Here is a 23,697-nt window from a genome sequence, read left to right as displayed (position 1 = left end):
CAGTTCTTGCAGAGGGCACTCATGCAGTGCTAATTTAGCAGATACCATTACATTATTCTTTAATTATACTGACAATAACACTCATACCTTGCAGCTTCTAGACAAAATCTTGCTGTACATGGGGCAGCATTCCTTTGCTTCCCCCAGGCACAAAGCTTGAGTAAATAACCCTGTATGTGTTCTCAGGCACAGTGAAGAGGGGCAGAATGTATGGTCACCACCACCCTGTCTGCAGCAAAAGTCAGTCATGTACTGCCCTTCCAGATATTTCATGAGAGCACAGGCTTTTTATTAGAATAAACCTTTGTTGTTGGATGTGCACAGTCAAAACTGGCCCTCCACCCTACCCTTTCCTTTCATAACAGGTCTGCAGTTGGTGGACCTTGAAGGTAGATGTGCAGGGCTGCTGGGAGTAGCTGCACTGTGGTTGCCCTTTTCCAGCTGCTCTGCAGTGCAGATGTGTAGTCTGAGTGCATTCTTTAACCACTTTGCACATTTCATCCAGGGTAAATAATCCATACAAGCCCCTTTTGTCAGAATACATGTTTAAGTACCTTTCAGCTTTCATTTAATCTTAATTATGTCTCTGAAACAATAAACCATACACCTGTCAGGAAGTTAATATTGACAAATGTTCAATCCTGACAAGGTGATGAGCTCTAATGATAATGAACTTCCCTTCTGGAATGGATGCCTTGCTGTATATTGGATCATAAGGACAGAATTTATGTTGTTTCTGGCTTGCTGTCTTCACTGGACTTCAGACAGGGGAATACTGAGGGACTTTGCCTGGACTTTACCTTGCACCTGTCCCTATTTGCATACAAAACCCAGTTGCTTCATTTGTCTCTCTGAAGTACAGGGTGTGAGCAAAATCTTATCAAAAGCCGGGTCCTGTTTGGACAAGTTGGACTGACTTGGCAGAGATCCACTGGGTGGAGTGAATGGGAGGAGGCAAGAAAGTAAAACTGGGTGGCTTGTTAGCAGAAAAAAAGAGGGAGAGCAAAAAAAAAAAGAGGGTGGAATGTTTGCTTACCGGATTGCAGTTAATTATTTAGTTTCAGATTACATTCATATTAAATTCTTTTACCTCGCATGAGAAAACCCTTTAATGCAAAATAGTTTACCTAATAAAGTCAAAGACAAAAGTTCTTATTTTTAATACATTTAACATTAATATATTGTTGTCACCTCACCAGTTTTTCCAGAGCACCTCAGGAATTAGAGGTGGTATTTTGATTTTCCAGAAATTATTTGTATATACTAAACAATTTGCAGGCCTTCATACAAGTAGATTCTGAAATCACTCTGTAAAGTAGAACCAAACTGTTTTTTCATTCCTCTGTTTAAGAAACAGATAAGACTGTTTACCTTCTCTATTGCCCCCTTCAAAAATGTTTAGGAGAGAAAGACTGAGAAGTTTTGAGTTAATGGCATGATTTTACAGATACACTGGGGAAAACTGCCTGCTTCTTAGTGGAAGTACCATGCTTTAGTTGGGAGTGTACATGCACATATTTGCTGATGAGTGTGGTCCAAGCTATCAATTTAGAGCATTATTTTTAAATATAAAGAGGAGTCTTTTGTGAGTTTATTTACAGCCTTAGAAATACATCATTTTGAGCTAAATTTTAAATGCCAGATCCAAAGCTGACTTATATTGTAGCAGTCCTACAGGACAAAGGGTTTAATCTTAATTAATTTTCTGTTCTTGAGAATTGGTTTCCAGTCACTATAAAATGGGGAAAAGAAACCTGCTTAAGAGTAACGTGATAAAGAAGTGCTTGATTCCTGTACTCTGATGCAGCATAGTAAACTTACATACAAGTTTTCCTCTGCTGTTCTTAGATGACTGCACTTGGGAAAGATTGAGAATGACTTTTCACTTTTGTTCAGAGTAGTACACTTCCTGTTGTCTATGTCAGTTTAATTCCTGCACAGTGATTTAGAGCTATCTCAGGAAACACTGAAATCTGTAGCATGACATGTGAAATGTATATCAAGTGTCTTTTCACACACTTTCTCAGAGCAAAAGGTTAAAAGGAGTAATTCTTAAACTGAAGAAAATATGGATTTAGAATTACAAAAATTACACAAAGGAGAACATCATTGCATTTACTTAAAACAATCCTTTTTTCCTGTTTCCTTTTTTCCTTGTTTTCCTTTTTCCGTTTTTGCCTTTGTTGTCCTTTGGTCCTTGTTTCCCTTTTTCCATGTGCCCTTTTGCCCTATGTGCCCGGGTTTGTCGCCGTTGTACTGTGTTCCGTTTGTTTTCCTGTGTGGCCGTTAGGCCGGTCGTCCTTTTTCATTTGTTCCTTTTTTTCCTTTTTTCCTTTTTTCCGTTTTTTCCTTCCTTCCTTCCTTCTTCCTTCCTTCCTGCCTTCCTTCCTTCCTTCCTTCCTTCCTTCTTCCTTCCTTCTTCCTTCCTTCCTTCCTTCCTTCCTTCCTTCCTGCCTGCCTTCCTTCTTCCTTCCTTCCTTCCTTCCTTCCTTCCTTCCTTCCTTCCTTCCTCCTTCCTTCCTTCCTTCCTCCTTCCTTCCTCCTTCCTTCCTTCCTTCCTTCTTCCTTCCCTTCCTTCCTTCCTTCCTTCCTTCCTTCCTTCCTCCTTCCTTCCTTCCTTCCTTCCTGCCTGCCTGCCTGCCTGCCTGCCTGCCTGCCCTGCCTTCCTGCCTTCCTTCCTGCCTTCCTTCCTGCCTTCCTTCCTTCCCTCCTTCCTTCCCTCCCTTTTCCTCTCTCTTCTCTCCTTTCCTTTCTTCTTTCATAAAGTACAAATTGGTGTGTTACTTTATCTAAGCACATAGAAGCTAAAAATCTAAAGTTTCTGGAAACCTGAAAGGAATTTGTTCCAAATTCCAATATAGGAGTTCTGAGTGGCTCCATTTTACTGTAAACTTTTTTCATGTCTAAAAGATAACTTCTCTGTTTTCACAATGCAGATGAATGTGTGAGAATATGGGTGATGCATAGATATGTGGATATATTTTTGGGAAGCCAGTATTCTAAAATGTTAGTTCTAGCTATGTGACTTGTTGAAACCTGAAAAAGATAACTAGGGAACAGTTATGTAAATGATAACCATTCAAAGAAAATAGTATAATCAATAACCTTCTCACAAACATACTTAAGGTATTTACTGGATTACCACAGCTTTCAGCACATAATGCTATCTTACAGACAGCACTGCTCCCTAGCTGAAACTACATACTGAGTTTAAACTGGAAATTTTATTAAGCTGCATCATTTGTTTCACTTTAGTTTTGCAATTTATTTTTGTCAGGCCTTCCAGCTTTTATAAGGTGAATTATGAAGATGCTATAATTTACTCTGCTACTTGTTTGTTTCCATTATTCAAAGTGCACACTGCTGTAATATATTTCCAAAAGTCTTTAAACTTTCTTTATGTACCTGAATAACTAATGGTAGACTTGTAACAACTCATGCTTTCTTTCTTAAGATCTTAACAAATTTTGATCTATAAACACATGTTAACTGCAAAATTGTTCATTAGCGTAGGCTTATTAGAATTGTTTTAATTTGAGCAGGTACATCGTGAAATGTTCATTTACATTTCTGGGAGAATTTCCCAGCCACAGCTACAAATCTGTTGGTGAGCCTTCAGCCTGTGCTGCGGGGTGAATTGCCGGCGCTGGAGTCTGGCTGTATTCGCTTCTTTCCAGTGCCATCTACCGGCCAAATTGAATTTGTGTCTTTTACTTTTGTCCTCGCTCTTATAAGAGGTCGTACCGCCTCCAGGCAGGGCTGCGAAGTCTGCGGTGTACAGTCAGAACTTGCTCCTTTGACATCAGTCATATAATGGATAACCTCGAGTGATTTATAAACAGCCTGGCAACATCTAAATGTCATTGTGAGCAAATTCCCTTTGCTTCCCCTTAGTTTCTCTGTGTAGCCTTATGGCTTTACCCAGCAGAGGTATCTCCTTTCCCTCCCAGTATCTTTCCAGGATGACCATGGCAAATGTGTACTATGACAGCTATGAGATGCTTTATGCTAAATACTTTTATTTCAGGCATTTAGAGATTGGCCAAGTAAGGTTGAACACTGTAGGAGAAAAACCCTGAAGCTGCACAGAATGCTAGCAGATTTTTTTAAAGTGCTTTTATTTTGCACAGTTAGCACAAATAGTTGTTGAATTGTCAGTAAATCTGTTATCTTAAAATTACTGATGCAATTTTTCTGTTCAGTCATTGTAGCACATTGAATGTAGTCCAAGTTCGTCTTGAATTTTAATTTTTTTTTTTTGCATTGATATCAGTGTCACTGTATGTGATCTATTGAGTGTTTCAATTAGGACTCTTAGGAAAGAGAGATCCTTTCCAGAATCAGTTCACTTGTATAAACAAGATTATTCTGAGGTTGTAATGCTGATGAGAAATGTGTGGTCTAAACTGTGATGTGTTAAAACACTTGACAGCTAGCAAAAGTGAAAATTCTGTGGTCTTGGTGTGCTGACATGCACAACAAAAATTCAACTTGACTTACATTAAAGTGGACAGATGTCCCTTTGTTTCAGTAACAATTTGCAAGAAAAATCTTGCAATAAAGTCAGTCAAAGATTTTAAAATCTGTGTTAGAGATGGGTAAATATTCACATTAACCTGACAAAATAGTAAATTCTCTACAATTCAGAAAGTTGATTTGGGTATTTCCTGTGGCTTTCTAACACCATGTCTTTCCCAGCAGGACAGAACCTCAGAGGCATCAGAACAGGTGAATAAAAAAGATGCTAATGTTTGACCCAGTCCCTATCAAGCAAGAAGCCATGGAGCCTGTTTCAGTGGTAAGACTTTTCAAATATATTTGCCCTAAAGTTTTTCCACCTTTAAATTCAAAATGAGATGTAATTAAGATTTGCAGTAGGTTAGGAAAGCATGTGAAGCTATATTTTGCTCTTAGTGCAATCAGATTCACGTTCTAGGAAAACTTTCTGTAGTTTATTAATTTTTTGCCTTAAACAACCTGAGCAGTTGCCTGTGAGAGGAGAGAGCATCCCTGCATTCCTGAGCCACTGCTCTGTAAATTTCATCTCTCTAGCTCATGCTGCTGGTGGAGGTGGGTTGAAATTAAGTTGCCACGCTTCATGACGAAGTGGCAATAGCCTGTGGTTTCAGTGTTACACCCTTGAACTAAGTGAACAGCTTCTTGCTGTGCCTTTTTTGTTTTTCTCTTGGTTGTGGTAACAGGTGCCTGTGGCTAGCTCTGCTCTAAACAGCAGGAAATTAATCCTGCAAAAAACCCAAACCAACCATGGCTTTTTGCTGGGTAAACTGGTTGCACTGCTTTACCAAGTGAACAAATGAGAACTAGGACAGGGGGGGAAAGGGAAAGAGGAGACATTCCTCTCACTTACACTGTTTACTTCTTTAAAATTGGGTTAATTTTCCATGAGCTTTCCATGAATTTTCCAGAGAATAGGGTCATCTCAGAGAAGAGTCTGATAAGCAACAGCCTCGGGACATGTAGGTGGGAGCAGTACAGTGAGAATTGGGATGATACAGGCTGCAGCTGAAAGGAAAGGCTTTGGATTTGCCCCCTCCACACCAGCTTTGCGTCTCCTTTGTGTGACTGAAGAATTGTGTGATCCTAGAATGATTTGGATCCTTTGGGTCAGCTCACTGAATGGTCAGAATTGCTAACCCATCAAAAATACTCATTTTTTGGTCAGATGAGGAAGCTGATCTGACTCATTCTGTGCAGCTGCAATATTAGAGCAAGGGGAGAGAGGAACATGAGAGAACCTCCCCTTTCAGCTTTTACCCTGCAATAACAGATTAGGTGTAACATGAAACCACACCCCTAGAAAGGCTGATCCATTAAAAGGGTGAAGTCAGTGTATATAACTCAGAGTGCATTAAACTTGTGCTCGGAATGGCATCTTTCAATGAAAAGTTTGTTTCCTGTTTTATTTACAATAAAGAGTAATTTTCTTAATTTTAAATGCATCTCTAAGCAGTCTGATTTCTTCAGTGTTATTAACAGCACTTCTGCGACTTAAGTTTATATGCATTTTAAAATTACAGTTTGACTTTTGTGGGGTTTATTTGCTGGAGAGTAATGAGAGAAAAATTACTGTCACTGAAAGTACGACGAATTCCAATATTTGGGTCAAGAAAGAGTTTTAGTATTGGCCAGCCTGTCACTTTAATTACAGTTACTGTGTAACTATATTAAGATTATTGGTGATTATCTGTTATAATCTAAGATTATCTAATGGAGTCTGTTGCAATCATAAAAGAGGCCAGTTTTACAGAAGAAGTGTCATTGCTGTCTTTTGGGCCACCTTTTGTGCATGTCTGCCTTCATCTCCCAGAGGAGGTTCTGCAGTGGTTTGGGACTCTGCACGAGACACACAAGTGCCCCAAACAGTTGTGTGCTTCTGCCAGATGAGCAAGGTCAGTCTCTCAAAAACCTCACAAGGAGGGCAGTGAGCAGTCTTTCCCAGACCAGCAGATGAAGGAAGAACTGCAGTGGGACAGGGGAGCATTTCTGAGCCAAGTGCATTTCAAGACCAGAGTTCCAAATATTGGTTATTCTGTACCATATCCTTCTCCTAGTGATGTGGTGCCTTCCATGGCATGTGGCGTTGGACCTTCGGAGTCTTCTCATAAGTCAGTGTAATCACTCTGACCAGCTATTAAAGACTACTCAGAGCATTTTACCACATCTGTATGTTTTTTTCTTTTTGCCATTGCACGAGGGAAAAAAAGCAGAAAAGAAAAAGCAGAAAGTCCAGAGGAAGGTATGGTTTCTGAGTGAAGTTTTTGTCACTGGACACTATTTTGTTTTCCCTCAGGCTGAGGACCATGTGTGTTTTAGCTTCTGTGCACACAGAGGCTGCTTAGCCCCAAACCCTTGAGCTCCCCAGCTCTTCTTGGTCTTGTGGCTTCCTTGGATCCCTGGTGCCACAACAGAAACTGCTCTGCAGACACCTCTAAAGGGAGGTATTGTGATATGGAGAGATATAGGAAAGGATAGCAGCCACTGACTGAGTTAGTTTTCTTGACCACCTTTTGAGGAGGTAGAATGAGAGAGAAACTGTCAGTATGATGTTGAGAGGTGCTAAGGTGAGCAGACTGGGCCAATATAACCTGGAAGTCTGCAATCAGGATTTTTTGTATTGCATCTTTCATTCTGATAGAATCATTAGAGCTCAAATTAAATTAAGCCTCTTAGGAATATCTCACTCTTCTCTCTGAATGTAGGTGTACTCTTTACACTGTAGGTGTAACATCACAGTAGTTGGAGGGGAAGGAAGAAATTAGTAATGGTTTTGACACCACTGTATCTCAGGGTGTGTGGCTGAAAGGATTAACTATGCTTCTCAGGTGACTGAAGCTTGCACCCACACTATTTCATCACTCTACCAACAGCTCATGTCATTTATTGAAATGAATTATTGGACATATATTATGATAGTTCCTAATGAGCTACTGACAAAGTCATCTGAGTCCTGCCTACAGGACTGTTTGCTGCGGGGACTTTTTAAAGGACTTTTTAAACATTTGAATCAGTTACTATTTGGTCAAATGGTTGCTTTTTTTTTTTTTTTTTTGTTTGAATTGGAATAAACAGTTTTTCTCTGTGTAGCAGAGTAGTAGAGAGAAGACATGGTCAGGCGCTAAGACGTATGACACCGATTATGTGGGTTGTGCTGATTAGATTTATTGATAATACTTAAGTATCTAAATATTGCCAATGCAGTATGTAACACTCTGAGCTCTAAAGGGTTATAATATGTATATATATAAAAGCAGGTTCAGCTAGAAATGTTTACAGTCTTTGGCCCTGCAGAATGCACAACTGAAAGCACCTGTGGAATTACTTCAGGGTTTTATCTTTGTATGTGACTGAATCTTGGCATTTTTACTCACCCATCCAATAGTGACTGTTCCAGTCTTCACTGTGGGTGTATTCTGCTGGCCTCCTACCAGGGAGGGGGGAATCTACCTGGAAGCTGCCCACAGTCTCAGAAGACCAGTTTTCCCAGTCTCCAGCAGCATTTCTACCCTTTTGCAGGCTGTGCACCAAAGTCAATCTCAATCAATATCACTCCCCCATCAAAAAATGCAGAAGCTATGAGAGCATCCAGACAGTTATTCCTTGAATTCCTACCAGGTGTTCTTAGGATAAGGTTACACCTAGGGATGCTTGCTTGTTCTTTAATAGACTCGTTGGCCATAAGCATTTCTGGAGATTTAAATTTCACAGGCTTTTTCCTTTTTAGCATTCTTGCAATGGAAGAAAAGTTCATAGTCAGTGACATTGTGATCATCCCTGAAAAACCTGCAGCACTGTAAATGCACTGATGCTTAATGGAAAGCACTGGGAAAACTGGTCTTCTGAGACTGTGGGCAGCTTCCAGGTCTATTCCCCCCTCCCTGGTAGAAGGTCAGCAGAATACACCCACAGTGAAGACTGGAACACTCACTACTGGATGGATGGAATGTTTACAGTTCATTAAAGCTGGGTGAACTCTGTACTGTAAACTAGTAACAGGAGTTTTAACAGAAGTATTTAATGTTCCTTACCTGTTAAAATCTTCATTTTTTGGCTATGCCCATAATTTGATCCAATTTAATAGTTACCAAATGCTGTTAAATATTAAATTATATCAATATTTAGTGGTCTCCATCACTTAGAATGCTGATAATTTCATTGCTTGGCTCAGCAGTGCTGGCAAGTCTACAGACAACACTTCTTGCAATAATGGCATTTAATAAAATTCTGATGAACCAATTGCTATCAAAGATGAATGTTTCTATAGATGGAATTTGTAAGCATAGTCATAAAGAGAATATATAACTTGCAGAGATTTTAATGTAATATTTACTGTCTGAAGATTAATCACCATTGCATATGCTGCTTTAATTGAATGTTTTATGGACTGAGGGACTCAGCTTTGTTGTCCTATCACAGTGCTATGAATGCAGGAGGAAAATTTAATATTTTCTAAACTCAGTGTTTCAAACAGTAACAGAAAAGAAGAAAATTACATTTGTGTCATTTTGCAAAAATATCTCCTGTTAACATTGGCATTTTTAATGAACCAAGTGCTCCCTCACAGGGAAGACAGAGGTAGGAAACCAGGAAGATGTATTGACAGCAGTGTTCACCCCAGGAAGAAAAAGAATTGAAATGTTATGGAAATAATTTTATAAAATTACAGTAGTTTTATGCTTCTGATGTTTCACTTTATACCGTTTTGAACTTTGTTTTAATCCCACTTATCAAAATACTTTTGGTGCCAAAGAAGCAATTAGTTTCTTAATATTAGTTTACCCACCTGAAATCCAAAGATAGCATTTTATTTCAAAAAGTTGACAACACAACTAAAAATTTGTGTGCATTGCATGTTCTGTGTCTCACTTTTGTGTTAGAGGATCACATCGGTTTCCATTGTGAGTTAGCTGTTAGTAAACAACCTCAGTTTTTAACAGTTTTCAAATACAGTATTGGTCTGGATATTTGTATCTGGATACTGCACCCTGCAGTTAATGTTGATACTTTTTGGTTTACAAAGATCACTAGATATGTGTGTTTTACTTATATAATACATATGACGTATGTGTGTGTGTATATATCTATATATATATATATATATTATTACTGAATTGTGGAGATCGTCTCATAGGTCAAGATTAACTTTGGGGTTTATATTGTGATGGGAAGTGCTAGCTACCACCAACAGGAATATTCTTCCAACACACCAAATGTTTATCCTTGCACTCATTTTCCAAAATTACAGTGGCTGGTTAACTGCTTTATATCTCAAAAAATCGTTTAGAAAGGTTTAAATTTTATCTTTTGCACTCTTGAGTTACTCACCCATTACTTATATAGTTCAGCTGAGTATTTTGTATTGATTGTAGGGTTCAGATTCATAATTTCTTTCTTTAGTGATGATTGGTTTTCAATTACTTTAGCAGTTGATTGGGACCCATTACTTGCAATTCTAAGCCCAACTGAGCTCCCTTCTTGCCAGAATTGATGATCCTCAGTACACAGTTATATGCTTGGCATAGCAGATGTATCTCCCAGGTTAGTTAAGAAATGTACAGGCATGTATATATGACAGTCAATTTTAAAGGGAGAAAAGCAGTTGAATAAGCCTTGAAGATTTGTTTTCATAATCTGTCTTACATTGCTTCTGAAACAGTGAATCAGAACTTGATTAACTTCCTGTGTGGGGAATCTGAGGCTTTATTTAATTTATTCCATTTTATTTAGAAACTACATCAAAGTGCTTTCTTGAAACTTTTTCATTTTGCCTGTTTTATTGGCTGCCTTTCTTTTTCAGCAGTAGCTGCTTGTATGTGTTGATTTATTCTTTGATTTTCTGTATTTCTTTTCCACTCCTTCTGACAGTCATACCCATCCAATTACATGGACCAAATGAAGCCAAACAAATACGGCGTCATTTATTCTACACCAAGTATGTTGCACAATAAATTCTACTCCAGCCCTGAAGGACTGTCAAATGGAATCCAGATGGAGCCAGTAGACCTTACGGTAAATAAACGGAGCTCACCACCTTCAACTGGAAGTTCTCCTTCCCCACTAAAGTTTCAGACTGTGCATAGGAGAAGTTCACCTGGATTGACTCTGTCCTCACCCAGCTCACCTCTCAGTAAATTCACACCATCACCCCCAGGAGTACAGCCTCTTTCCATGCCAATAACAATCCCTCCTGTAATGGCCGCTGCTCTTTCACGCCATGGACTGAGAAGCCCTGGGATACTCCCAGTTATACAGCCTGTTGTGGTCCAGCCAGTTCCTTTCATGTATGCTCCCCATCTCCAGCAGCCCATCATGGTGTCCACAGTTCTCCCAGATGAGATGGAAACTCCAAGTAGCATGCAAGGTTGGTGTTGTCAGAATTGCTTTTTATGCTGTCTCATCCCCACAAAATAAGACAAATATCCAAGCACTTGGTTTCTGTGGGTTGTTGATGTTTTAGGATGTGGAAAGTAATTTCTGTTCTTCCAGAATAAACAGGCGTAGAATTTGTTTTGTAAATATTTTACCAGACTTAGCAAGGTCATAGGATCACAGAACCAATTAGGTTGAAAAGACCTCTGAGATCAAGGAGTCCAAGCTGTGACCCAACACCACCTTTCCAGCCAGACCATGGCACTGAGTGCCACATCCAGTCCTGCCTTAAACACCTCCAGGGATGGGGACTCCACCACCTCTCTGGGCTGCCCATTCCAATGCCCAGTCACCCTTTCTAGGGAGAAATTCTTCCTAATGTCCAAACTAAACCTCCCCTGGCACACCTTGAAGCCATTTCCTCTTGTCCTTTCAGGCAGTTGTAGAGAGTGATGAGGTCTCCTCTGAGCCTCATTTTCTCCAGGATAAACAATCCCAGCTCCCTCAGCTACTCCTCAAAGGACTTGTCCTCCAGACCCTTCACCAGCTCCATTGCTCTTGTTTGTATCTACATAAACTATTGATCTACTGATAATAGCATCAGACTGATGAAAATTAATAGAAATGTTTTGAGTCATAGTTATCAGGAGATAACTAAAACTGAAAGATTTTGTATTTACTGTAAATTGTCACAGTAAATGTAGAACTGATGGGTTTGTTTTAACTATTTTTGTATATTATTTTTTTCCATAACTCTTCATAATTTGTATGTGTTGCCTTCCCTCTCTTACCCTCTGCCGTACAGTGCCTGTCATTGAGTCTTATGAGAAGCCCACACTGAAGAAAACAATCAAAGTAGAGCCAGGAAGTGAACCATCAAAGACTGACTTCTATCCTGAACAAATGTCACCTCCAATGATGACCTCATTGTCTCCTCAGCAAGTAATGTTGCAAGAGTAAGTAGCTAACAGTAGTCCCAAGATCAGCAGAGGAATGGAAAGAGTTCACTACAGCAGTTAGCAGTTCTTAGGAGTGGGAAGGATTGTTGCTGTGCTTTAGAACATGTAATAAAATACACGTTCATCCCTCCCACCACTGCCACTCTGAAATGTGACTTCAACTTTCTTTTCCCCCTTCTTCAGCAGTACAGGAGTTGATACATATTTATACCTTGGAATAGATCTGCCATTGCTAGAATGATTTCCTAAAGTGATGATAGGTTACAATTCCACAATTTACTGAAAGCAGGACTCCCAATAAACCAGTGATAACCTACTTGGGTAAAACCAGCAGCAAATTGAAAGAAAGTTAAAAGACAATTCATACTGATATCTCTATTCATGTTACTTGAAATACCTTTCTTTAAAATGAGTGTTGTGACTTTCTCTTCTTGGAGGACCTCTTTGTCTTTTCAAAAATTTTGCCTGGTTGGTGGGAAGAACCTCTTCAGCCTTACGAGTTCTGTGTATATAAGTGAAATTGCATTTTTACCTGAGGCCATTGTTCTGTGGGTGATTTTTTTGGCAGCTCAAGTAGTTTCTGAAGCTTTCTTCCCTCACAGCCACTTGTTTCCATCCCAGTATTAGCTCATTGTGCTGGCATAGCTGTTACTGGGACCCCTGCATGAACTGGATCACAGATCTAATGGGTTTTAAAACAGTGCTGTTTGCAGAAGAAAGGACAAGGGCTAGAAGAAGAAATTAGGTCTGGGGCATAAACCTTTTAATTGAAAGCATTAAGGAATTCTCAAGAAAGTACCTGAGGAGCCATGGGCACCCTTCCATTTCCTGTTTTTCTGGGGAAAATCCTGCCAGCTTTAGTAAGCCATGGAATGACCCAGAGCCAGGCTCATCCTTCAGCAGGCAGTGCTCTGGGTGGGCAGGCAGGCTGCCAGTGTGGCTCTGGCAGGAGCTGAAGCTGGGAGCGGAGCAGGGCTCACAGCACAGAACCTCAGAATCCATCTCTGCACTTCCCTCTTGCTCATGGTCATCCTTGAGGTGGTTGTGTTTGACCTCACCTCAGAGAGTAAGGGAAAGAGGGCTTCAAGTCAGACACTCAAAACCCAGTGTGAGATTGGTTCAGAGAGAGAAAGAAAAGCATAGGATGGATGGGTGGTCTCCTGTATTTCCTCCAGAACGCTGCCTTTTCCTCCTGCAGATGGCCATTGGGTTCAAAAGCACACCACAGCACCAGGGCTGGCTGCATTCCACAGCAGCCTTCTTGTGGGCACCCCTCCTTGTCTTCAGACAATCTAGATGCACCTCCTAGACTGCAGGCTCTTTGCAGTTGATTGCCAGCTAGCTTTTATAAACGATACTGTGTTTCTTTTACATCACTTTATACATGTTTATTACATAAAATAGTAAACATGCACGTTTACTAGTTAGTAACTTAACTCCCATAAATGGACCTACCACACAAGGGAGTCAGGGCTTTATGTAGCTGGAACTAACTACTGCTAGGTCAGGACCATCAAATGGTTCAGTTTATTTTTTGTCTTTGTTAAGTCTCTTTAACGAGAAAAAACCAGTAAGTGCTGTTCCTGGCTGGTACCACACCCTTCCTCCAGGGCTGAGACTTCTGCAGACTTGTCACCTGCATTAGTGATTTGCATTATTTATTTCCCAATGGGTGTAGTTTCCCCAGCAAACCCATCCACTGAGAAAATAATATAAAATTTGGTGTCACATGTAGATAGCTTTGTTACAGAAAACATTTGTATGTCCATGTTTCCTAAGCATCAACTCTGCTTGCCCATGTAGAGTGTGATGTTCATGGAGATTCTGTCCTTGCATTGTAACAGCTTAAATTGCATTTTAGCTGTCCTGTGGAGCTCTAGTTCTTGCTCCTGGAGCCAGCCCTTTCAAGTTCACATTCTGCTGTATCCAAAACAAGAAGTTAATAAATTGTGTTTCTTATCATTAAAAAAATACATAGACAACTTACACAAGTTACAACATGATAGACTTAAACCTTTATTTTTAAAAAATGTTGCTGTCTCACACTACAGTTAGGCACTGAAGTTTTTATCACTATTTATTGGTTCCAACTGCCCAGAGTGTACTATTCAGAAACCTAAGCTACATTAAAGGGGCATAGGAAACCTTTAGTCTCACTGACATGACTTATTTAAGACTTTTAAGTGACTTATTTTGCTTTAGTGTTAGCTTTTGGCAGTATATCTATCTATATCTATCTATAAAAATAATGTTGGTGACACTTCTGGAGGGATGGTTGGGACTTTCTGGTATGTCTGATAATCAATGTAACTGTGCAGTTATTTCTAAAATCAAACTTGAGGTAATAATAGTATAAGGAGCCTCATTAAGATATTTTCATGCAAGTTTCAAAGTCTAACTCATGCTGTCAGCATAATGTGGTCTGTGGTAAAGAAAGCTGTTGAAGTTTTAATGTAATTTTTAGAAGGTACACTTACCTATTGAAGAGTGCCAAATGGTACATACATGAACTTATGTCTAGTTGCAGAAGAGGGAACGAAAGAATTAGGGCTGTGCTATTATTATTGGCACTTACTTAATATTTACCTCTGAATTTGACACCACCCTAACCATTTTTTAAAACTGCCACGCCCTATCTGATTATTGATAACATTCTGTTGCCTTGCCAGCCTTTTCTCCCATAAGGGGATAAGAAGATATTCTCAGTGCTTTTTTCAGACACTTGTAGATTGAAAATCTAAATCATAAATGGTGTATGGCCAATATCCTTTTTCTCCCTTTTCCCAGATGTTACCATGTCCAGGACTAGCCTCCACACATAATGATTTAAACCAAGTCTGTTTGCTCTCCTAAGCCTGAGCTTCTCCAAAAAGACTGGTATGCAGCTGCATTGGAACTGAGCATTGCTTTGGAGAGCTGGTTCTTTGGAAGCTAGAAGCTTGCCTTCTTATTTAAGAGTGTGTGCGTCTGTCTAACATCACCATCTGAGGTTTCCTAGCATTATAATATTTTTAGCTAGATTTGATGTGTACTTGGAGAGTACATCACCCAACAGTCACAGACCCACCCAAGAAAGAGAATTTGGTTCCCAGTTTCCAGCTTCTAACTCTTAAGAAAAGAATCAATAACAGAATTCAGCTTTTCCCACATCGATAATCCCCATCCTGCTGCTGTGGGGTCACAGAAAACTCTTATCTTCTTAAGCTGTGCACAAGATTCATGTCTTTAGCGCATGCCCTTTATTTTGCTGAGAGAAGCAGGAATTCAATGTTTCTGAAAATTAGGCTCTGAAAGAACTTGGAGTAAGTAACCAATAGAACCCAGTGTTACAAAACATAAGTTGATTGGTAAAAACATGTCAAATACATTAACTTAGAAAAGACAAGAGTTCCAGAAAGCTCCTTTGTGTTGTATGAAGGAGCTGGTTTTGCAGCAAGGAATGCTAATATCTGCACCTTATATTCTACACATACCTTTTCGACAAATACACGTTTTTTAAGATTGATGTGGAAGAAAGGGTCAAGGTTGTCCCCAGTTCTACATTAGGGGTGTCATTCAACAGTCAAAGACACCTTTAAAGAAGCTTGTATGTTTTCACATGCATGAACATTTATGGGTTTGTTTGCAGCAGAAGTCCATATGTAGTTCATACATGTCTTACCTGCGCTGTACCTGTGGGCTTCTAAAATGAAAAATTATGTTTAAGAAGGTGGAGGGACAACTTCAGACATCCTGTGGGTGTGCCACACAGGCTAAGCTCTACTTTTAGGAATTGACGTCAGTGGTAGAGGGAGGCCGCACCCTGCTGCCAGCACCAAACAGGAAATTCATAATTACATTCTAAAGGAGTGTCTGAAACAATAAAGATTGAGTTCTGCTTTGAAACCCTAAAGATACAATTTCTTTAATAATATGGAATAGCTGTTTCCAATTATAATCAAATTAGTTGTATTTGAAGGGAAAAAAATAGTGAACATATACAAGAAATGTTCACTCACGGTTTAAGAAATTGGGTTTGAAAAACACAAAGTTGAATGGGGTTTTTCCTCTGAAAGTTTGAAAAAATAGCCAGGAAGTAGTAAAAATGGCTACATCATGCCACAAAGTGAGTAAACATTTAAAAATATTACTGCTAAAATACACAAAATTTGCTGAACTCTTCTGAATTTTTCGACACGCATGTAATGTTGTTCTTTCTGCCAAGAGACAGAGTGGTAGTGAATAAAAGGCTCTGTTATGAATCATATTAGCTGAGGTTTACTGTGCTGAATGTTTTTGATTTTAACATTAATTTAACTTTGCAGGAATCACCCTTCAGTTATAGTCCAGCCAGGAAAGAGACCTTTGCCTGTGGAATCTCCAGACACACAACGAAAACGCAGAATACATCGATGTGATTATGAAGGCTGCAACAAAGTCTACACTAAAAGCTCCCACCTGAAAGCTCACCGAAGAACTCATACAGGTCTGAGCATAGCTATGCTTCTCTTTCATCAAGTCTGTGGTAAAATAGTAGGCTAATCTTGTAACTTCTGCTAATAGCCAGGTGACCACAGGTGTAAATAACAAAATGACAGAAGGTAGATCTGGCATTGTTGTGAAAATAATTATAGGCTGAGCAAAAGACAGAGGACATAGTAGGAAAAATATACAACAAGAGACTGTAAGCCAAACAAGTTCACATTTCATGCTGATGTATGTTACATTCACTGGCTCTTCACTCATTTTGTGTCCAGTTGCTTGCAGTTTACTCAGTCTGCACACCCTGTAAACACCAGTTCAAATTGCACTGGCTCATCTATGACATCACTGTTAAATCTGACTAATTTCTGTGGGAGTAGCCCATTTGCAGAAGTTTGGACTGTATGCCAAATGCAAACACATCTGCTCTGTGGAGATGCTAACCACTGGTGCAGTGGTGCTTTTTATCTGAATGAGTGTTCCAGTAAACATATCCCAGTAAACATCTTTCCTCTCCACAGAAATGTTCATCTTTGCATGCTGAATGAATATATACACATCCAAGGTTTTTACAAGGGTACCTCTTTTAGGAAAAATGGAGCCCAGTTCATGTCTGATGTGCATCAAGCCAGCCATTTACCTGTTGGGCAATACAGTGATGTTAAAGGAGGGAGGATGATATATTAGTAATGATAGAGAGAGAGTTTTAAGTTGAAATACTTGCAACAGTGATGCCAGTCATTTACAGTGCATTAAATTTCAGAAATCACAAGATCTCTGCCTGTTGTGCTTTATGGTATCACAGTCCTTTCCCCCAGAAAGCTAGAAAATGAGATCCCGGTTTTGAAAGTACTTGAACAAATGCTTAAACCTTCATCCTTCTGGGTTTCATAATATAAAACAAGGGCTAATATGGCAGAGAGAGGAACATACGGACAATAAAAAAATAAGTTTTGTCAGGTAGTACTTTTTTGGTCAGTTAACTTTGACTACACAGTTTCTAGCACAGAGTAGTCTTCAGCTTTGAGCTGTTTGGAGGCTTTTTGAGTAAGCATTGAAGTACTTACTGAAATTTGGCAAGGCAGTAGAATAAATCTATCAGATTTATGTGTGAGCTTACGTGATCAGAACTGATGTGTTCATGCCTTAAATCCCCACTTCTGTGTTTCCTTTTCCAGGAGAAAAGCCGTACAAATGCACTTGGGAGGGATGCACGTGGAAGTTTGCTCGTTCTGATGAACTGACGCGGCATTTCCGCAAGCACACAGGAATCAAACCCTTCCAGTGTCCAGACTGTGACCGGAGCTTTTCACGCTCCGACCATCTTGCTCTTCACAGGAAACGCCACATGCTAGTCTGAATGTCTTCTGTCCCTGACTCCTGCCACACTTTTTTGTTTTTTACACATGCATTTTAATTTGGATTCAGCTGGTCTGGATCTCTGAGTTTATACCATTAAAAGCTTACGTATGGTCAGTAACAGATGTTATCTAACCCTTCTATGTCCTTGCCACGGGTCAGACCTAAAGAATGTGAACACTTCTTTTTTTTCTTCCGGGGATGCTAAGCAAACCCTTTCTGCATTCAGTATGTTTATTGTATTTCATTTGTGAATAAGGGAATTTTTAAACTAACAGCTTTTGTTGGTTTCTTCATATAATCAACCCAGCATATACTGATAAAATAGTAAATGTTACTGAATATCCAAAATGCTAGTCCTTGCCAGAGACTATTATTTATGTGCCCTGTAAGGGATACACTCTCATTTTATGCTCAACAATGCAATGAATGGACTCTGCCAGCTGTGTTGATTTCTGCAATGTGGTTCATGCAACAGTTTTAGGAAGACACCTGATTTAGAAATCCCCTCTGCCCAAACAGTGAGTAATACTGAGGAAATAAATCTAAACAATGTAATTACTTTACAGAAGGATTGAGTCATAGTATCATTTACCCCAGTCAAGAAGAAAAATGGACAGGAATTGGTCCGTACATAATACTGTACATCTAAACCAATGTCATCTGTCATCTGTATTATAGTGTAGTATATATCCTTGTTTTTGTTGCATAATGCCCCAGTGGATTTGTTAAAGGAAGACTTTGTGTGACTCTGTATGTCTGGTTTCTGTGCAAGTGTGTGGATGGAATGGCTTGAAGCTGAGTCAGGGGTTTACAATCAGGAAGTTCTTCACCCAGAAGGTGGTTGGGCACTGGAACAGGCTTCCCAGGGAAGTGGCACAGCCCCAAGCCTGTCTGAGTTAAGTGTCTGGACAATGCTCTCAGGCACATGGTGTGACTTTTGGGGTGTCCTGTGCAGGGCCAGGAGTTGGACTCGATGATCCTGATGGGTCCCTTCCAACTCAGCATATTCTATGATTCTGTGAGTCTATGGTACTCTCCTGTGATTTGGCATTAAATGACATTCATGGAAGCTTACTGCCCATCATTTCAGGGATACAGATTATCCCCCTGCAATCATGCCCCTGCATTTCTTCTAAATAATTTTTTCCCTTTGCTGTACTTCAGAAAATAGCAATCATTAAGTCAAAAATGCTCTGAACTGTATTGTTGTGAGTACCACTGTAATACACTACAGTATTTAAAATTACTGAGCCACAATATTTTTATGAGAAGAAGGCATCAGATATGAAGTACTTCTTATGATAAATTGGGTCATGTATCTGTTTTGGATAAAAGCATATACCAAATCATCCAGTTCCTAACTCTGGTTTGTGACTCTGGTAGTCTCTCGATGGTAGGTACAACTGCTTCCCTGTGGACGTGTCTAGTGCATTAAAACCATGCCCATTAGCAAACAGAACTCCATAGCTAAAAGAAACTGAATTCAAGCAACCTGAAGTTGCCCCTAGAAATGTTTCTGTCTGGGACCCTCTGAAAGGAAGGTTTCTGTTTGTATTAGCTAGCAAACTTTGTGGCTCTGCAAGGAAACAGGGTGTATTTCTCTACACTGTCACACACAAGCGCATTTCCCTTCCTTGCCCTATGTAAGGTAACCAGCATTCCCTGTACGTTAAATATACTGAAGTCAGCTTTTCCTTTTTTTGGAAAAACCCAGTGAACAATGGAGGTGTGAGGGGAGGAAGAGTTTCATAGAACCCTGCAGGAGACAGGGGGAGTGTCCGTCTGCAGGTGGGTATATTTGAGCTTGTGGAGCAGGTAGGCTGTGCTTCTATAACCAATGGAGCCCAATGCCAAACAGTCTTGGAGATGCAAGATGGGAGTGCAAAGAGCCTTTATTTGGTAATAGGACTTTACCAGCTGTTCTGCTGACATCTGCATGTCTGTGGAGTTAGAGAAGGAGAGGTTTGTACTTCTGCAGCAGTTGCTCTGTTCCAGCTCCATACATCCTCACCACCTCGGAAGGGCTGCATCTTGTGTCTTGTAACTCTCCCTCATCTGCTCACCTGTGCTCATCTGTGGCACTGAAACACTTGGCACGTGAATTGGTCTTTTTTCTTTCTTGGTAGTGACATTGTTTGTGATTGTTGGTGACACTGAGAAACTTGTAGGAAGGAGACTGATATTAATGAGCAGCTGTTCCAGGATGTGGACTTCCTATTTTATATTTTTTTGGTAGCAGAATTTGCTCTAGGTTTTAATGGCAATTTTGTAAATCCAGGCGCGTGACTGGCTGGAAGGCTGTGTGGAGGGAGCCCTATGGCATCAGTCACAAGTCTACAGACATTTAGTACCCTGGGATGAAAACAATTCTCTGTTCTGTTGATGAGGGGAAAAACAGATACTAGAAAATAAGCACCTTAATGGCAACTGGTCCCATTTCTACCTTAAAAATGCAAATTTATAAAATTCAGGATGTTTAAGGAACATTTCTTTCTAATGCTCTGTTTAATGAAAACATTTTATGGCTTACATAAAATGTTTTCATTAATATGTTTTTTAATATTTTTAAAATCAGTACCTTAAAAGCAGAACTTCTCTGTAACTAAGAGTTACTTCAGATAATTTAGTCTAGGCTATTTGCCATGTTAATTCATTAGTTTATGTACCTTTTTCCTGAAAGTATTTTTATGCTAAAGATGTGGTCTAATACAGTGGAGATTGAGCAGAACTTTCAAATTTCATCCATGTGTCTTGCAAATTAGGACAACAGAAATTTAAACATTAAATATAAGTATTTGAGACTATTACATGAGAATGTCTTCCTTATAGGATTTTTCAGTTATGTCTGTGGTGTCTTTGTGGGATGTCTAAAAGGTCACAAACAAATATACTTGTATACACTTCTAGCTGGATGTGAATTCACATCTTAACCAACTTGTGTCATTTTAGCAAATTTTGATTGGAAGGATACCTTGCAATTTTTAAATATACTCAATTGAGTACTTGGCAAAACCAGTCATTCCATCTATGCCCTAAAGAAAAGCCAGTTTTGATAGAAAATCCTAATCCCAGAGAATGAGTATATTTAAACCCCCCCACCTTTCTCTGTTACAGTATTGCACTGTGCAGTGTGTAACAGGTAATGCTGTTTTACTAAAATGTGCCACTTCAAGCTATTTGATTATAATAAATTCCTATTGTCTAATACAATTGCAAGAAACTAAGCAGGTATGAATGTGTGGGGTTTATTTAAATATACACATGGCATTCTGCAGTGATATTTCTAATGCCACATCTTGTTCAAATATGTTGTCTCTGCCAAGGTTAGCAACATGATGAATACAAATCCTTCCTAAAAAATTTTACAAAGCATTTTACATCTCTTAAGAGGGCTAGACCATTTTTCATTGTATTTTACAGATATTAGCACTTAATGTACTTTAGAGGGTCAAAATAATCTTTTTGCTTAGCATCTCTCCCCTGCAAATATAGCAAGGATTTTAATTTACTTTGATACTTCTATAAACTATGCAGAATTTTTAAAATAAAATGTAATATATTTTATAAGCTAATAAAATGGCTAATTAAAGGTTTCTAGCGTGCATTACTATAACTCGCAAATATGGAGACATTTTGGTAATCTTTTCTTACTAAAGATGTGAATGTTTAATGTACTTTCACTGTTTCTACTTTGGTAGTCCAATGGGAATTCAGTAATGACATTTTGTCATGTCAAACTGTGAAGATAAATTTGTACTGTACAGTCCTCATACTATATTTAGTATATTTAGTGCACAGTGCATATGTATTATACTTGTTAATAAAACACTTAGAATGTTGGTGGTGGTCATGTTGTCACATGCTGGATGACAAAGAGCAGTGATGCCGTGCTTGGGTCAGAGGCAGACCTGGAGGAGACCCCTGTGGCTCTGAGTGTTTAGGTGGCCCTTCTGCCACCTCCTGTGTGTGCCTGCCCCACACGGGGCCCAGGGCAGCAGCACAAGGAATTTGTGCTGGAGGGGCTCTGTCCTGCAGCACACTTAGTGGCAAGCTCATAAAAATGTTTTACTCGCCTCTAATTAGGTCATTCTAATTAGCCCATAGGCAGGTGTGGAGCACCAAACACGTGAGTTTGCCTTTTTTAATCACTCACAAGATGACTGACTGGGCCTGCTCCCCACAGCCTCTCCCAGAGCGAGGTGCCAGAGGCTGCTGACACATCACCACATGAGTCCTGCACACCCCAGACACACCTGCAGGCTGTGCTGAGAGATAACGATGATGATGATGATGAATGGGGTTTTATTCCTTCACACCCTATCAGATGCCTAAGAGGGAGCCTGGGTGAATTCACTATGCATCTCCAACCCTTCCCATTTCTGCTGAAGTGTTTGCATCAGGATGTTGGTCTCTCGCTGCCTGGGATCCTACAGATCAGCCAGGTGAGCGCCTGTGCTATGCCACAGTGATGTACAGAAGGGAAAGCTGGTACAGCAGAAAAGAGGCACAAAAATAAAAGCCTGCAAACAGCAATCAGAAAATGAGTAAATTATTGGCTTGTATCTCTTGGCCTCCTGCTTGAAAATAAGAGATGCATATTGCAAAGCCAGAGACAGCTCATTTTCATGCTGTTGATTTCTAAGATTCAGGCAGGAGGGACCAATGGCACAGGGAAGTCACCGACCCAGCGTGGCAGCTGTCACGGGAAGAGCTCGTCCTCACCTGTCCTCGCGAGCCCGCACACCTGCAAGAGGCTACTCCAGTGGCTGGCTGATAAGATTCATCTCTGTTTTCCTATGAGTCAAAAAGCATTGCATACGTTCTAGACTGAGTGATCACTTTCAGGAAGCAGTGATAATTTCATCGGCCACTGGGTGTCCCTCTTAGTCTGAGAAAAACACAATTAAAATTAATGAGATAGTAGTTTAAGATAATATTTATTTTCTCGTACTTGAGAAATTAAGCTGTTCCCTCTGTCTTATTTGCTATCACTGAGCTCAGTCCTATCATACACAGAAATCTGCTCAAGGATTTACAACTGATCTCTGTGTCTTTGCTGCGATTTCTAGTCATAAAAATGCTTTAAATGTATCCTTTACAATTAAAACTCTGGTCTGGCTGAACACTAACTAAGCCAATACAATGTTGCTTGATGAGAAATACTGTCAAATGCTTACTTAGAAAAGAAAACCAACCAACACACCAAACCATGACAAAATGAGTCTGCTTTATCAAAGAAACTCAGTAGTATATTTTAAGAAGCAGTGTATGGTTTGTACATAACCAAAATATTTGGCATCTGCATGAAAGATTTGTGAGGTGGAAAAGATAAAGTATAAAGGGCTCTTACAGCATTAATATTCCAAAACAATATACATAGAAGACTTGAGAAACTATTTCTTTCACATCCACCTAAAACTTACATTTCAGAACAATCTTAAAGGTGAGGAGCCCCTCCACAGCCCAGTCTGTACATTATTTAGGATATAACCCCCAGTTTGCTGATGCATTAAATTTACAGAGACCAGAAAACCTGAATTAAGACATTTTACTTCCTCTTTTCTTGTCTAGTAAACAGGATAGACTCGGTGCCTTTTAGCCCATTAGCACTAAGTGTGACTGCTAATCATGTTAGGCTGTAAAGCCTGGGAGGGGGAGAAGGCTTTCAGGAAGAAGGGTCACAGGATTTCTTGATAGCATTCCCTACTTTGAAGTGTCAAGAAGTCCTAGAGAAGTAAAATTGTAAAATCATAAAATAGTTTGGGTTGGAAGGGACTTCTAAAAGTCATCTAGTCCAACCCTCTGTAATAAGCAGGGACATCTTCAACTAGATCAGATCACTCAGAGTCCTTCCCAACCTGACCTTCAATGCTTTCAGGGATGGGACATCCAGAACTTCTTTGGGCTGTCTCTTCCAGTGTTTCACCACCCTCATTATAAAAAATTATTGCTTATATCCAACCTAAATCAGCCCTCTTTTAGTTTATAACCAGTACCCCTTGTCTTACCACAGCAGGTCTTGCTGAAA

General features: G+C 39.7%; 1 protein-coding gene across 6 annotated transcripts in view; it reads left to right on the top strand.

Moving 5' to 3' along the window:
• KLF3 (KLF transcription factor 3) overlaps window positions 1-21,508 on the top strand; it is a 28,861-nt gene extending 7,353 nt beyond the window's left edge. For 4 of the 6 annotated variants that reach the window (XM_050973309.1, XM_030238949.2, XM_030238950.2 and 1 more), the window contains exons 3-7: window positions 4,702-4,798; window positions 10,384-10,879; window positions 11,693-11,843; window positions 16,151-16,311; window positions 17,486-21,508. In XM_050973309.1, coding sequence (XP_050829266.1) covers window positions 4,742-4,798; window positions 10,384-10,879; window positions 11,693-11,843; window positions 16,151-16,311; window positions 17,486-17,667 — 1,047 coding nt within the window. In that variant the 5' untranslated portion in view covers window positions 4,702-4,741 and the 3' untranslated portion in view covers window positions 17,668-21,508. Of the gene's footprint in view, window positions 1-4,698; window positions 4,799-10,383; window positions 10,880-11,692; window positions 11,844-16,150; window positions 16,312-17,485 lie in introns of all 6 variants that reach the window. The other 2 variants (XM_030238951.2, XM_030238952.2) reach the window with 1 other exon arrangement.
• Window positions 21,509-23,697: the final 2,189 nt, after the last annotated feature.

Source organism: Serinus canaria, chromosome 4, assembly GCF_022539315.1.
Source record: "Serinus canaria isolate serCan28SL12 chromosome 4, serCan2020, whole genome shotgun sequence".
Taxonomy (NCBI): Eukaryota; Metazoa; Chordata; class Aves; order Passeriformes; family Fringillidae; genus Serinus; species Serinus canaria.
The sequence above is the reverse complement of the archived record's forward strand: the minus strand, read 5'-3'. Positions and strand labels throughout refer to the sequence as shown.